This window comes from Girardinichthys multiradiatus, chromosome 11, assembly GCF_021462225.1.
Source record: "Girardinichthys multiradiatus isolate DD_20200921_A chromosome 11, DD_fGirMul_XY1, whole genome shotgun sequence".
Taxonomy (NCBI): domain Eukaryota; kingdom Metazoa; phylum Chordata; class Actinopteri; order Cyprinodontiformes; family Goodeidae; genus Girardinichthys; species Girardinichthys multiradiatus.
In genome coordinates, this window is record NC_061804.1 from 19,258,387 (window position 1) to 19,275,535 (window position 17,149).

Below are 17,149 nucleotides of genomic sequence, written 5' to 3' on the forward strand. Positions count from 1 at the left end.
GTGACTAAACAAAGTAGACATTGAAGCTTGTAGATGTGAGGTGAAGAAATATAAAGAAAACTTCCCAGGATAGGATTGCTTTGGCAATGTACTGTTTGTTTCTATAATAAGAAAGTCAAAATGATACTCAATGAAATTATCCTTTGTGTAATAGCCACCATAAAAATACAAAAGTGACGTATTTGTCAAGGGTTACCCATGATTGTGTAATGCATCACATAATGCATTGGGTTACTATGAAATTAGTTAGGAAATGGTTTTATCAGTGCACCGCCACTTTATGTTGTAGATTTTATAATCACATAATAAGTTAGGAAATCTTATTTGATATAATGGTGAAATTTATTTTTCATCTCTCTGCTAATCTAATTGATGTTATTTTATCTAATTGTGTTTTCATGTCGCTTGCTTATTCATATGCAGCACAAAGACAGCAACTCAAGTGTTACTAAAGTCGATCATACTGCACCACCCTTTCTCTGGTTATAGAGCTGAGCTTAAAAACACCATAAACCTGTTTGTTGCCAGTCGTTTCAGAGATGGTGAAACACTACACCAGGTGGACAACAGGTGGCAGAATAGAAACCCTCTCCTTGACCCAATCAGCACACCAATGAGTCAGTAGGTAGAAAACAGACAGCAGTGCAACACCTGACAGTATTTTCATGTGATGAACACAAAGACAAAACTTTCACTGTCAAAAACACATTGTTTACTTTTCCACTGATGACAGAAAAATATGTTGCAATCATGACAAATCAGCATTGAATCCTATTATTATTAACCTTAAAAAGGCTACTTGTTTCCCCTCAGAGAGAAAATCTTTTCTGATCTATTGGGTTGAAAATACATGGAATTACTGACAATGTAATCTGAAGCTGTGATATTTGTGTTTTACATTTGAAGCTGCTTTACAGGAATTCTTATGATGACTGTGCATCCCCACCTTCATTGTTTTTTATCTTAACATGTTAAAGGAAATTTATTTGTTGTATTTGCCAAGAGTCTTTTTAAATAGGCCAATTCTCAACAACTTGCATATGATTAATTGAAAAATAATAAAAAATTTTGTCTAAACTGGGAAGTACAATACAAAGGATAACAAAAAATAAATCTAACTTGGTTCCTTAAATCTAAATAACTACTTGTATGAAATAAATTAAAAAGGACTAAAAAAGTCCCAAAGCTGCATCCATTTGAGGTATCAGTTGTGGTGGACTCGCTGCTAGATGACTGCATTGTGAAGAGTTTTCCAGCACCAGAACATAGAACCATGTACCACCTGTGAAGTCATCTGATATTTTAGTCTCCAGAATGCTTGTCCTTCATTGGAACCATGCAGCGGACAGAAGATTTAGTGGTTGGGTGAGCATGGACAGTTTGATGAAGATCAGGAAACCTGAAGCCAACTGGGATTATCTGATCTGTTAAGCAGAGTGTAAAAAAATCACTCACATTTATTAAAAAATTTGATTTTAAATTTGCTCTTCTATTCTCTTCTATTCAACTAGATGTTAGAGCAATCTTGGCACAGCACTCCTTTTAGGTTGTGCTATAGTGGATCTAACCAAAGTACTGATTATTTTAGCAGTTTTTGGCTTCTAATTGATCTCTTTAAAACAAGTGATTGCAGCAGAAAATAGTCAACTTTGCCCATCTGCTCTGAATGCTGTGTACAGAGTTACTGGAGCTGCTAAACCAAGGCATGTTGCTCAGATTCTTGTGAGCCAAATCAGTCAATGGCTCACAAGTTCCAACTGCTATCTGCAACAATTATTGGGTATTGGTAGATGTTTTGAATACTTTGCATCCTTTAAAAAGACAAGAATGAATAATCTGAACTGCTTCCATACTGAGCCTCTTTCTTTGTGATGACTTCCCCTGATAGGAGCCTCTCGGCCACAGCGGACACAACAGGATCATAATTCAGGCCCACCGCTGCTATGACCTCATCATTCCTATAAGTAGGCAAAAAATAGAAATTTGGTATTTATTTATTGGAGTTGTATGTCTTCTTTTCAAGTAGCAGGTGTTTTTTTTTTTTTCTCAACCTACTTGATGTACAGGGCCAGGAACTTCCTCTCCTCAAACTCATAGTTTCCTTTCATTATTAGCTCAGTGTATCCTTCCCCATAACCTGAAAAAGACCGGAGGAGACAGTGGCTTGTTTGAGTGTTTCAATGTGAGCAATTTGTGCACAAAAACAATTTTCTAAATGATAGGTTTTTCAGTTATTAACGTGTATAAAACCAGTTAACTAAAAATAACATGACATGAAATTAATCACTGATTTTATTTACCTACATCGGTAAAGTGAGGCTTTGGTTTGTTTTATGAGCAGCTCTTGGACAACAGGTGTCTATGAAGGCTTCTCGGATTCTTGTCCAATTACAGACATACAGAGATGGGCACGATGACAAACCTGAGTGTTGGTCCGTTTGCCTACCTGCATATCTGATGGTTCTACTTAGTAGGACGGTCCAGTAATAAGGAACTGAGGTGAGTTCAGTTGTTTTTTTCAGCATGTTCAGAGCAGCTATTCTCCCTAAGGCAATAAACATAAAACAAGAACTGTTTAACTCCATCAAAAAACCTGCATAAGTAACAGGAGACGCATATATTAAGCACGTTTTACTTTAACCAAAATAAAATCAAGACTTCAGCTTCTAATCAGCCGGCAGGGGGCAACTTTTATTGGAAAGACAAGCTCAGGTATATGAAAACAAATACACTCACCAGCCACTTTATTAGGTACAAATGCTTGTTAACATAAATAGTGAATCTGCCAACCATATGGCAGCATGGAAAGGGGATTTAGGGGATGTTACATGTTTGCTGGTGCCAGTAAAGTTGGTCAGGGTGTTTCAGAAACTGCTGATATACTGATTTTTAAACACAATAGTCTCCCAGGTTTACAGAGAGTGATCTGAAAGATAGAAAATATCTGGAGTTGAGTGAATAAAAATGCTTTGTTGATGTCATAGAGTAGGTAGAGTGGTTTAAGGTGATAAGAAAAATGTTGCCTGGTCTAATGAGTTTTAGTTTTTAGCTGTAACATTTAGATTGATGTGAACAACATGGAATCATGGGTCCATCCAGCCTTGTGTACTGTAATGATGTGGAGAATACATTCTTGGCAAACTTTGGCCCTCTTACAGTAGTACCACTAGACTCTAGTGGTACAATACTCTAGTGACTAGAGTATTGTTAACACACGACGTCACAAAGCTCAAAGTATCTCAAGCTGGTTTCTTTAACATGACGTTGAGTTCACTACCCCGAAGGCCTCCAGGGTCACTAGGTCTCAGTCCAACAAGAGCACCTTTGGGATGTGGTGGAACGGGTGACTCACAACATGGATGTGCAGCTGACAAACCTGCAGCAACTGCCTGATGCTATCATGTCAACATGGACCAAAATCTCCTTTTGAACCTATGCCATGAAGAATTAAGGCAGTTCTGAGAGCGAAACAGGTTTCAACATGGTTGTAGCAAGGTGTACCTAATAAAGTGGCTTATCTTTTGTGTAATAGCCTATGATAAAATGGAGACATACTATGAAGTGTCAGAGAAATTGTAATTACTTCTGTATCCTAAGGTACATATAAGAAGCATTAAAACATTGTACAGCTGACTGTGACTTTATAGTAAAATAGAACAAACACCACTGTAAGAGGTGGAGCAGATAAGGACTGCAGTTGAGTTTGCTGCAGTTTAATTGTGTAGGTAAGGTCACAGGTACAAGTGAATTATTGCTTGAATAAACCATAAAATCACATCAGAACAATAAAGTACAACAAAGAGATAAAAAATCTAAAAGCATTATTTTGTTTCCATGATCACAAACTTGAATAAATATGTTCTCACAGCAGTAAAATTGTAAACTGCTGTGTTTAAGATGGGGAAGTCTGGTCCGTGAGCATCAGAGTCTGGTGTGTTTTAGATGTTTACCTGTTAGAATACGCTTAATTTAGATAAATGGTTCATCTTGTAGGACGCTGTGACAAGTTGCAGAGATGATTCAACCATCTGAATCAAGTCTTTAGCGCCATCCACCGTCCTATCAACTCTGTCCATGCTGAAGAAAAGCATCCCCAGAGCGTGATGCTTTGACCTTCATGTTACGTGGTGGTAGCAAAATCATGCCAGGGGGATCATATCATCCTACACCCATAGCATTTTGCATGTAGATCCTCTGCAGCTTCTCCAGAGTCACCATGGGCCTTTTGGTAGCTTTTCTGATGAATGCTGTCCTTGTCCAGCCTGTCAGTTTAGGAGAAGGGCCATATCTTGCAATTGTGCCATACCATTTTCTGATGATGGATTGAACAGTGCTCCCTGAACTATTCAAAGGCAGGAATATTGTCTCATTACCTAGCCCTGATTTAAAGTTCTCCCTGACTTTATCCCTGACCTGTCTGCTGCGTTGCTTAGACTTCAAGATGCTGTTTGTTCTCCGATGTTCTCTAACAAACCCTCAAGGGACTCCGTTTACTAATTAGGTGACTTCTGAAGGCAGTTGGTTGCACTGGATTTTATGAATTATGATTTTTAGCTGTGAAACAAAAATGTAAAGCATGTACCATACTTCTCCTACTTTGCCTTGGTCTATAATGTAAGATCCCAGTAAAATACATTAATGCTTGTGGTTGTAATGAGCAAAAATGTGAAAACTTGCACTATATCGATGATGAAGTGTCCAGGAGCCTCATGAGAATTTCCTGTTTGATATAAAAATGGATGTAACTTGACTGAATTGTATGCACAAAACTGCGGTTATTAGAACACATTTCGCACACTTCTAGAAATTAATCACACCCCTATGAATAAACTAAAAAAGCATTATTTACCACCTGTACTTCTCAGCACTGCTAAAGCTTCCAAGAATCCCCGGCAAACTAATCCTGCTTCGAAGAACCAAACTCTAAGCAGCTTTAAGGCAGCGGATACTTTTGAAGCAACAAAACAGCCAGGGCTATGTGACAGCGAGCATGTTGCTTCGTCATTACTACCTTGTGCTTGTGCCATCTGCCAGTGTCCAATGTTGACTAACTGGTTTTTGGCTACTGCCAGAGGGAAGGAGGCCAGGTCACCCGCACAGAATACATCAGGGACATTTGTTCGCATGAACTGCAGGAGAGAAACAGAACATGTTTTTTCTGTGAATGGCCAAATAGGAATGTCAATATGCGAGGAACTGAAGTTAACACGTGTAAACCATGGACAAATTGGTGCTGTATTAGTTACAAATGAAGACATATAGTGATCTGATCAGATTTATAACAGGCTGAAACCTGACCTTGTCAACAACGACAAAATTTTTGGAGTTCATCTTTATTTTAGTGCCTTGCAGGTACTCCGAGTTGGGGATGCTGCCTGGTGGAAGAAAAAAAAAGAAAGATGCACTCATCTTTCTTTTAGGCGCAATGCTACAATGAAACAGTCAGTTTGAAATGTTTACAGTACTGGACAAAATAATTAAACCACAACTAATTTCTTTACACTTTATCAAAACGAATTAATGGTTACCCTGGTTTTATTATTTGTTTGGCTGCTGGCCTGTCAGAATTTCATGAGGCAAGTATAATAGAAGAGGATGACGAAAAAAGTGTCAGGAGCCTCAATACGATTTACAGCAGGTAATCAGAATCTGAAATTTACATCTTTCACAAACTGGAACAAATTCCTACCAGGCCTGACCTGCAAGCTGCATCATCCCTCAGTTGATTATCTACTGTTTGGACGGTTTTTACTTTTTTCTATTTTTGGTGCTATTTGTAGATTTAGCTAAAAAATAGAAATATACAATCTTTAAGAAAAGACTTCAAGTAGCAAAATCTTATATAAAATCACTTGAGGTTGGTAGTCTAATTGAGACATAAGTTAAATCACTTACCAACATGAGCAAAAAACTCTGCTAAAATCTAAAGAAAAATGCCTTTTGAAAGCTTAAAAGAAACACTGACAGAGACCACTTTAAAAGCCAGAAGTTAGGCACATTTGTTGTAGGCTCAAAATACTTTTAAGAAATACTGCAATATATGTAAAAAATACTGTTGCATGTTGTACGAAACATTTACATTAAAAAGCATTGCTGTTTAAAATTATTATTGCTTAAAGTTGAGGCAGTTTCTCTGATGTCATGCTTGAAATAATGAGTTAAACGTAGCCTATCAAGAACTTGTTTAAACTACCTGTTTAATTTAAGCCATTGGTCAATGCTATTTAATCTCCCGGTTGCCATGACTACCGCTAACATTGACCCGTTTCCTGTTAAAATGTATTATAATACATTTGAGATGCTGTTTCGGGTCTGAATGCTGATTTTAGCACAGCCTTCTGCTGACGTGCCTAATTTATCATACCTCAACATGCAGGGAATATTTTAGAAATTACCTATTTTTAAATACAATCGCCTGATTGAAACATTATAATTTTTTCAGAAAAACTAACTCAAGATTTTAGAAATCTTATTAAAATATATCTTTCTTATATATGTCTCCCTTAAAAAATGTTTGCTGTGTAAAAAACTGATAATTACATTTTTTGAAGTAAAGTAATAATATTATCTGCATGTTACTCACCAATACCCACAATCAAAACATCAGCTGTGATAACATTGCCACTTTTTAGCACAACCTCTTTCACCTTAAAGAAAAAAGGATCATAAGATTGACAAAAGGAAGAATTTTAGGTGTTTATATATTCTTATGTGGTTCACAAAGTCCAAATTTCTGATAAGCAGACTCTTTCCTGCTTTACCTGTCCATTAACACCTTTGATCTCCATCACTTGATCATTCATGTAGAATCTCACACCTTTCTCCAACAGCATCTGCAGACAACAGAGTTTCAGTACAAGCAGCTGAAATAAATAAGAAAGGTTATCAGGCAGGACTCCCTCACCATCATGGTGATTTTCCCGACCTCGCGGCCCAGAGTGTTTTGGTATGGCATCTCACTGCTCCCGACCACTGTGATGGTGGACGCTTTGTCTATCATGTAAGATGCGACCTCCATACCTGAAATAAATCGCTGTTTAGGTGCTGTAGAAATATTTTCAGAAGGCTGAGAATATCAACAGAAGAGCATTTATTAACATAAAACATATGTTGAGCATGATAAAGCCCCCAAAATGACAAACCTATATATATATATACATATATATATATATATATATGTATATATATATATATAACATTGATATTATGACATACAGTAGGTTTTAGTAAATAATTGCTTAAGAAGAACAGAACATGAGCATGAATAGATGTGCAAGTAGACACACAAAATAGAAAACTGGAGCAAGTGATTTAAAGATGGTTACATAAGTTACTTTAATTTACTTAAGTTTACTTAAGTTGCTTATCGGTAATTTAATTGAATTTATTGATTGTGTTGGGACCACAGCCATGGTTACAACATGAAAGGCCAGTACAGATTTTCCTGGAACTTTCAAAATAAATTGCATCAACCTACTTCCGGCACATCCAGGAAACGGGGTAACTGTGGACTTCCTGTGACATCAATGTCCAAATAAAAGCACTGCTCTTGCTACATCCTGCCTCTTCCACTGCTCCTCTGCGGGACCGGGATAGGGGAGGCCTAGCGCGCTAATGTCTCTATGCCAGCAAACAGACAAACTCTTCAAACTGGATCCAAGGGTCTCATACGATCAGCGGTCATATGCACTAAGTTATGTACTGATGAAATACTGTTGAAAGAATCCGGTATTCATTCATAAAAGGGAGATTAAGGTATGAGCATTGCTTTACTTTCTCGCTGAGGCCTGCAGAAGCAAACTGTGTTCCAGAGTTCCCTCTACGAAGCAGAGTGGAGCGGTTTTCCCTGCATGAAAGAACAACAGCAGGAGCCGCATCACCATGGTTACGGTAACGTGCAGTTGGTTGGCGGACAGAACGAGCCGTCTTTCATCCACAGCTACGGAGGTTAGCTAGAAGCTAAACCTTTGTTCAAGGAGCTTTCTTCAAACTCGCCCGGACAACTCCTCCTCAACACAATTCAAACGAGGTTAGAGTTTGGGCAGAGAGATATTTAGGATGAAATGATCTAAACGTTTTTCATTTTATGAAGTTTGGTTTTGTTTGTGTGAAACTCAGCTATGTTGGTGCTAGCAGACGATCTGCAGCATTCGTGTTCAGTTTTGTGTTCCTCTGTGTGTTTTTTTTTAGTTACGACAAACTTTACTTGAAGGGTGATTTTAAACAGAAGATTGATCTTAACGCGCCGCCCGCGCTTATGCATTTTAACCCTTTTTATTAACGGTATTTTAAAGGTATATGTTTGATTATGGTGCTAAGCTATTAGCCTCCTTTGTTAGCTTCAACTGCTAACAGCTTAGAACACGTGCTTGCATGTTGAAGAATATTTGCCCAGAAAGGTTTAGTTTTCAAGCTAGTAAATAATAGTCCATAAACATTATTTCACTAAATCTGATAATTAAGTAAACACCATTAAGCCCAATTTCTCCAGAAAGATTTGGCTCTTTTCCAAAAATATTCCCTTAATAATATTTTTTTAATAAATAAACACAGCTAATGAGACCCCGTTGAGAATTAGTCATCCAGAAGTTTGGTTCTATTCAGCAGATCATTCTTAAAACATTATTTTATTTAAATATTTTATCTGATCTTGCATTGTGAAGGGTTGTCTAAATGTTTGCTGATTATTGCTTAAATTAGTTCCAATACTAACTTAACTTCACTTCCAGATTCTTCAAGATAATCTGTGGTTCTCAAACATAAACATTGCATGTTAATGTTGCATCACTCTTCTGGTCATGATTTCCAATCATCTTTAATCAACTTGTTTATATTGTACATAGCCCATTAGTCTTCCTTATTATTTAATTCTGCTTGGTAGTTTAGTTGGATTGTTTTAGCATAGTAAAGAGTTTGTTGATTGAAATATGTTTGACTTTGAGTTGACTTATTTTTGTTAATAAATTCTTGTATTTTAAGAAATTGTGTGAATTCATTCCATATATGTGCAGAGTTTATGCTGTCCAATAATGTCAGAGCTTGGCTCACACCTTTCTATTTTGTTCTAATACCATCGGCTCACTGGGCTGGTATTCACAGGACAACCCTTAACAGACCAAGATATTATTTGATAAAATATTAATATTAAATAATCTCATATTCACAACAATTGATTAGGTTGAAAAAAGCTTTCCATTGCATGAATATGAACAGTAATACAACATTGTTAAAATTAATCACCTAAAATAATTTATAAAGCATTAAAGTTAAAAATGTAATTAACAATAAATTACATGCAGCTAGATTTTTCAAATTGCACGGACATAAACTGAAAAAGGCATTAAGTTAAAAGGTTACTTGACATTATTGAGCCTATTTTTACTGAACACCTACTATGAAAATGTGTTAAAACAAAGGCACATTTTGCACAGTGCAGCCACAGTACCGACAAAGGACGTTCCCACAAGGACAACATTGGACCCCAAACAGGCAGCATGGATTTGTCGGGCGTCCTCTGGAGTCTCCAACATCTTGATATTGCTCAGGTTTGTACCCGGCACGTCCAGAACCTTTGCTCTAAAGGATAAATAAGCAGTCCGTTTAATAGTAGTGCAAGGTAGTGTGGTTTGGCTGTAACAATGACTGCTTTCCTAGTAGTTTTAACATCTGCTGTTGGTCATAACGGAAGTGTTTCTGCATGCAGGGTTTGTCTCAGTAAACTATTTAGGTTTCAGTTTACTGGTAACAGTGAATCTTATACTGACGGAGGTTTTTTAAAGAATGTTGCATGCAGAGAATCATTCAGAGCTATGTACAAGTTTCAACTGTGCTCCTTGAAGTCAACCAGCCACAAGGGGGACTCACAAAAACTCCCAACTACTGTGTTTAAATGTCCCATTATCTTGTCAGATGTTATAGTGAATGTTTACATTTGTTTACAGTGGTCTTTAATGAGCTATTTTGTTTTAAAACAAGTGATTTAGGTGAATGGGTCATTTAGCACTGTCCCATAGAGTTTGTGACCAGTTGAGGAAATAAAGTCCCCAGTAAAAGCAATAAACTCACTGAACTTTGTTTTGTCACCTTACTAAAAGTCTACATAGTTTATGAAGATTTAAAGTCACGAAGCACTCTGGAGAAGGAACGGAGAGAGGAGGAAGCCATAGAGAGGTACAAGCTGCAGGACGTGGCATGGTTGGAGCCGCATCCAATCAGGTACTAAAAATAGTAACGGTTCCACATAACTTCTAGTAATGGAAAAACCTAAAAAGCGACTAGAGCTGTACCGAACCGTGTTAAGTAGGGACTAATGGAAAAGGGGTGATAGGGAGTATGTGGAGTGATGGTAAGGAGGCCTTCCAACTTCAAAGACTTGGAGCTCACTACAAAATCATGCAAAAAGCTTGTCCGCAATTATAAGAGCTGTGATTACTGTAATGCCAAAATAGGCTTTTCTGTTAATAATAAAGGAGGGTATGAATACTTTTGACATACCAGACACCATTTGGGGAAAATAAAGCCTATCGTATATTGTCTTATCTTTTGAAAGATGTTTGTGTCATTTGCAATCATGAAAAAACGTCAAAAAAAGCATGGTTTGCATTTGTATTCAACCCCCTTATGTAAATACTTTCTTCCAGGAGTGCTTCGTCTAGTTCCAACCATCTTCCTATCAATTCTGAAAGTCTTTAAATTTCTCCACATTTATGTCTGACCTGTCTGCTGTTGTCCTTGGTCAGACGATTGTTGGATGTTCTCCAACAAACCTCAGGCCTTCACCGAACAGCTGTAGTCATGCTGAGTTTAGCTGACACACACAAGGACTCCCTCTACTAATTAATTGGTTGCTCTGGTTTTTATTTAGGGACATCAGATTACACGTTGGCCATAACTTTATTTTTTTTTTTTAAACTTGGAAAGCTGTGTGATGTTTTCCTTTTACTTCATAATCATGCACTACTTTGTGTGTTTACATGCACTGTATTGATCTATCACATAAAATTGAAATTAAATACATGGGGAAAGACAAATCTAAAAGATGCAGGGCAAATTGCCTTCAAGGATTGCAGCTCGCTTCTGACCCAGAGGAACACCATTGCATTTACTAAGGACCTTTTTTTCCCGGTTTAACAGAACTAGTTCTGGGCTAAATAAACGACTACCCTAAGTTACTCACTTTTGTGCTCACTTTTCTTTCTTTGCTTCAGACGAAATGATTGTGCACATGAACCCGATTTGTGTCTGTACCTGCAGCCAGTTGAAAGAAGCAGCTGGTCGTAGCTCTGGACTAAACCGTTATCAAAAGTGACCGTCTTCTTCTCTGTGTCCACCGACACTGCCTTTAAATAACAGAAACCAGCTTTATTGCCTTTACACCAAGTCGTAACTCTATCTCAGCTTTTAAACAGTATAAAACAAACTTTTTAGAATTTGAACCAAGTTTTTCAGCTGCTAAACTGTAGGGAACAGTTCTCCTTAGGCAAAACCCTGCAGTGGGATAAGAGAAATACTCACTTCTTTCTGAAGCCACACCTCAATGCCGTACTGATGGAAAAACTCCATCCTCCTCAGCACAATAGTGTCACTCAACACATTCATTACCTGTAGTATATGCAATAAGCACATTTTAATTTAATTCTTTTAAGGTGTTGTCATTAAGGTATTTCTTTGTTAGGTATACTTTATTCTATTCTGTACAGCACTTTAAATTGCTTTGGTGCAAAACAGTAAAAACATAGCTGGTCTTATGTGTTTAAAATCCACATTAAATGGAGAAAAAAAACACCAATAATGTTTCTTTGAGTTTAATTTTTGTGTAATTTTATATCACCTTGCTGAGTCGGGTTTTGTCATAGGGTAAGAGATCGTCTCTAGAGACCATGATGATTCTGCCACCAAAGTTCTCCTGCCGCAGAGTCTCGGCACAGATCAGTGATGCAGCTCCTGAGAGTCAACACATGTTACATACATGCAGAAACTCTGGGATCCTACTAACACACAACCTCACCTTGTTAACATGCAGCATTAATCTATCCTCAGTGCTGTGTATAGATTCACATCTTGCTTGAATGCAAGTTAAGATTTTATTTAATGGAAGAGTGATGAAAAAGTGTATCATAAAACCGAGTTTGGCTCTGTTACACTCTTTTAATTGATTGAAAAATATATGAATATGTACAAATGACTCTTTGAAAATAAAAATGTGTTCCATACATGTAAAAATTAATTAGCAGAGATATACATTTTGGAATCTGGACATCAGGAATAAGAAGTAATTTAGCTTGAAATTAGATCCAAACAACTGCAATCGTATCTTACTGAATCTATTTCTTTCACCGAGTATTTTTCTGTGCATTGCTAGGTCAGCAGCATTGCTTTGTTTAGCTTTGTTTGCACTTTAAATAGCAGCAACAGACAGACAGAGACAAAAACATGTCCACCAACCTCCTCCTAGCAGCAGAATTGTGCGATTCACTCCAGGTACAGCAGTTCCCATACGTTGCAGTCTTTTCTGATGCCTGAGGTCCTGAATGTTTGTAGAAAATGTGTCTTATAAACAAATGTTTATTTATTTATATGACATCTATTTTTTAATAATTATTAAAATAGGATTGCGTACACACTGAATGAATGTACTCAAATTAAGGCTAGTATTTCTACAAACCTTTCTGTGTAACAGGGTGCTAGCAAGAATAAATATACACTGTATAAATCTGTTTTGCAAAGTACGTTAGTGCCTCCTGCAACCCCCCATGATTCTGTCACCCTCGTACTTCACAGCTGGGGTGATGTTCTTAGATTTGCAGGTTTATTTCGTAACCGGCAGTAATATTGATATTTTTGAGTTGTATACAGTCCCAGGTTAAATATGTTAGAGAATCTGTGGAGGAAGCTATATTTTTTTAAGGCAGTGTTAAGAGCAAAAACTGATACCAGGTTCCAACTGAAAGTTGTTGTTTTTTTTCCACTTTCAAGAGTAATACTTTACCATTCAAATTAGATTAAATCCCAAAAAAAACAAGTAATAAAATAGAAGATAATCATACTGTTGTGTCCTGTAATTACACGTAGTACCAGAGGAGGGCGTATGTGTATTGAATATAAGTGTACGAGGCAGAAAAGTTTGGGAAGAAGAGCTTTTCCGATATAGGGCTTGTAACATGTGCTCTGTTGTATAAACCTGCTCCAATCGATTTATACAAAGTTTGTTAAGCTTCTTCTATGTGGTGCTTCTATTAATACTACTAAACCAAACTCATACTGATTCCATAATTAAAATGCACAATTTTAAGATGTGATCAGCTGATAATGCAAAGTTAACTCACTAACCTTTTTATTTATGGACACATACACTTTGTTGTTGTGAATTTTGACCTGAAAAGAAGAAAAGTACAGATAGGAAGACAGCAAATGTTGAGTTAAATGTGGACCTATCCTTCTGGTTTGTACCTTGTGACAAGGTAAAGAGTCTATGCCAGGAAACTCCTCCAGGTCTCCTGTAAGTGCATTAAAACAGGAGCCATGCCAAGGGCAGCGCACTTTTTGTCCTGAAATAACCCCTGAACAGAAGCAAAAAAGACAAATAGCAAAATGAATTAAACACACTAACAAGCAAACTATTAACTGGAGACCAATATTCAAAGAATAATATTTTAAAATCAAATAAATTTACAGAATATAAACATACACATAAGCAAACACAGGGATCCCCATTAATGTAGGTGAATAAGTGTGTCTTTTCTGCTGACACATCTTTTGCTTTCTAACCTTTGCTGAGTGGAGCACCGTAGTGTGTGCACTGGTTTCCAATGGCACCATATTTGCCATTGCAGCGTGTTAAAAGCACACTATGATGTCCAATGTCAACTTCCTTCATCCTCACGTCACACATGAACAAGAGCAGAAATGGTTAGTTTCATGTAGTCTCTACATACACCAGACTGACACTGTGCAAATCAAATGTCTTTTTAATTGATAACTATGGTATATTACAGGCATATAATAAAACTCACAGACCCAAAATGAAATTCTTGCTATATAAAACACATATCTGCTGCAGTGTTTACACTTCACTAATATCCAACAGGATTTATGGGCACTGATATGAAGAACACAAAGAACACATAGGTTATCAGATTAAAAACTGTCCCTCACATTACGTGTGATTTGTATGCATTTTATAACCCTTCATCGAATTTCCATGTCTTTCGAAGATGACATAGAGGACTCCGAAGACTCTGGGGCAGGTTGTTGCATTGCCATTGCAAATATTGCTGAAGTAGTTAATTTGTTCTCCCATGCCAGGGTGCCAGGAGAGGACGAGATCTTTTCAGGGATCATGAAGGCCACTAAGGGCTGGTTGGCAATCCTCTTTCATGTTGTAATGTGGACTGCGACAACACCTACAAGCTTACACCAAGAGGTTCAGAAGGTGGCACCGACTGACTGTCGATTCTGGAGGAGTATTATAGCTTCTGTCCTGGTCGGGGAGTGATGAACCAAATCTTAACCCTCGCTGAAGAAGGCTTATGATTATGTATCACACTGCATTTTATGGTGGATCCTGCAGGACTATAGGCTGGCAGGAATACTATGAAGGGTTAAGTATTCATATAACCAAATCAATCCATATTCTCACCACAGAGTCTAGTTGTTTCCTACAGGTTCGACTCTGCCAGGGTGGCTCCTTGTCCCTTATCCTCTGTAGTGTTCACAGCCAAGATCTCAAAGTTTAGCCAGGGAAAAGAGGGTGTCTGCTTTTGAAACCTTGGAGTCTCGTTTCTGCTTTTTGCAGATAATGTGGTTCTGTTTAAGTTGCTCAGCCATAACTGTGTGCATACACTGGAGCAGTTTGCTGCCAAGTAAGAAGCAGCAGGGATGAGACTCATCCCCTCCAAGTCTGAGGCCATGGTTCTCTACTCAAAAAGAGGTGGAGTGGGACTTTTTTTTTATCTCAATTTTACATTGTTATGGATGTATGATTATGTGTCACTTTTTTATTATCTCTTTGCTGCCCTAATTAAATATATCTGCCCTTGTTGCCTATCTGCCGCACCGCTCACTGCTACAGCTTACACAACATAACTGTTGATATCACATAAGATGCAACACATAGTCAAAGATAAACTGATACAAGAGGATGACACCCTTTAGGAGGGTTAAGAACAGGTATAGAAAGCAGGACTCACACTCCATTCTTTGCTCTCGGTTCATCCCTAAGATGGGCTGAGGGGGGCCCGGTACCGAAGGTGAATGTCACTCTGTATTTGTTCAGTTGTATACTTTGTACATTGATCAGTTTGGCATTAAATCTTGATTTTATACTTAACCATCTCTCATTATTTCACAAGGTAAATACTTTGCTGGTTTTACTGGTTGGGTCTGGAGAGAAACGGACCCGGTGGTGTACAGGGGGAAAAGAGGGCCAGAAAACCCCCATTTTACGACAATGTAAACATGCTATAGTTTGAGCCTGATGACATGCTGTTATGTTTCAGTTGGAGCTTTTTAGTATGGTAATATATTTTAGCTAGAGTTTAACATATTGACATCATTCAGATAGAAGGTTAGTGTGTTTCCAATCTATAGTTAGATCTTGTTATTATGCTATTTCAGAAGGAGGTTGTTAGTATGTTATTTAACCACAGTTAGAGTTTGTTGGCATGCTGATATATTTTTAAATTAAATTGTTTGCATGTTAACCTACTTCTGTTAGAAGATGTTAGCATGCTAACACATGCCAGGGTTCAAACCCTGCATAGAGTTTTCATGTTCTCTCCTTACATGCATGGGTCCTGACCAGGTGCTCCAGCTTCCTCCCATAGCCCAAAAAACATGACTGTTAGGTTAACTGGACTCTCTAAATTACCCTGTAACTGTGTGTGTTTATGGTTGTCTGTCCTGTTTGTCTCTATGTTGCCCTTTGATGGACTGGCAACCTGTCCAGGGTCACCCAATGGCTGCTCCAGATAGCCATTGGACGACAAAAGGAAAACAGGTATAGAGAATGGATGGATGGACTTTTTAAATTGCTAACAAATTTCATTCAGTACGTTTTAGCATGCTAACATATTTCTTTTAGAGCTTGTTAGTAAGCAAACATATGTTAGAAGTTGCAAGTGTGGTGACGTCAGCATTAAGCTTAAATCTCAGCAACACCAAGTTGCAGAGGCTAAAATCTTTCCATTTTGCTCTTTTGTTTTTCATTAATTCTTCCTATTTTTGTTTGTTTATGAAGGAGATATTTTGGTTACATTTTGGTTGTAGGCATGAGCAATATTTTAAAAATAGTTTTACATTTCCAAGTCATCACAATGCAACTTTTTTCTTACTGTCCATCTTGAAGGTCTGTCTCCAGACACACCATCGCTGTCAGTTCCTCTTTGTCTTCAGGATCAGAGTCTGTGAGTTCACCATGTGCTGAACAAATCACTATCAAAACAGTTACTAAGACTACAAAATTCATAAACTAAATGAGATAATAGACTATTGGAGAGCATACAATAAAATGCAGCTGAATGTTGAAAAACTGTGAAGTAGAAATAAATCACTTACATGCTTCGGTCCCAGACATGTCACTCATTCAACGGTAATGGCACATAGATACACAGATCCCCTCCTAAAACATTAAAGGTCAGCCTGATGCTCAGCTCGAAGCAGTTATATCTGATGTCTGACGTCAATTTGCAGATAAGTGATGGCAGGTGTTTTCCACATCAGATGGTCCATCCCTAAACTGCATTATTAAGTCCTGGAAGCTTTGAAAAGTGCAGTATTTTTATCTGATAAGAACACAGAAATGTCGTAAAAAGTCAGCCTCTTGTACCTCTAGTGAATGAAGAGTTTCATTAGCCTTGCGTGTTATGTTCAGCCTCATTATCTCACAGAAAGGCAGTGTGCTCTTTTGTTTCCCATAGCCACAGGACGGAAAAAGGCTGACGATGCTGAACTACTGAATGGACCGGTGACAAAGCACCATTTACAAAACCAAAGGTGGCTGCTGCTGCTATCATTCACACACTTATCAAAGTTTAAATACTAATGCTGTGGCAAAATAAGTTACGCCTGTCAGATACATAGACACACTTTCTGCTCTCGGTGGGGTCAGACGCTTTTCCACTCTCTCCTTGATCCTCCCCCATTTTTTGCC

The 17,149-nt window shown here is 37.7% G+C and overlaps 1 protein-coding gene across 1 annotated transcript; it reads right to left on the minus strand.

The window, feature by feature from the left end:
- Positions 1–631: 631 nt before the first annotated feature.
- aifm5 (apoptosis inducing factor mitochondria associated 5) lies at positions 632–17,124 on the minus strand. The gene is made up of 19 exons (XM_047380091.1): positions 16,555–17,124; positions 16,332–16,431; positions 13,768–13,877; positions 13,450–13,559; positions 13,330–13,374; positions 12,445–12,526; positions 11,831–11,943; positions 11,515–11,601; positions 11,248–11,339; positions 9,446–9,576; positions 6,905–7,020; positions 6,762–6,833; positions 6,584–6,647; positions 5,299–5,375; positions 5,012–5,129; positions 2,447–2,545; positions 2,056–2,137; positions 1,854–1,958; positions 632–1,424 (listed from the first exon to the last, which is right to left on the minus strand). The coding sequence occupies exons 1-19, from the start codon at positions 16,580–16,582 to the stop codon at positions 1,391–1,393; spliced, it is 1,665 nt and encodes a 554-aa protein (XP_047236047.1). The 5' UTR covers positions 16,583–17,124; the 3' UTR covers positions 632–1,390.
- Positions 17,125–17,149: the final 25 nt, after the last annotated feature.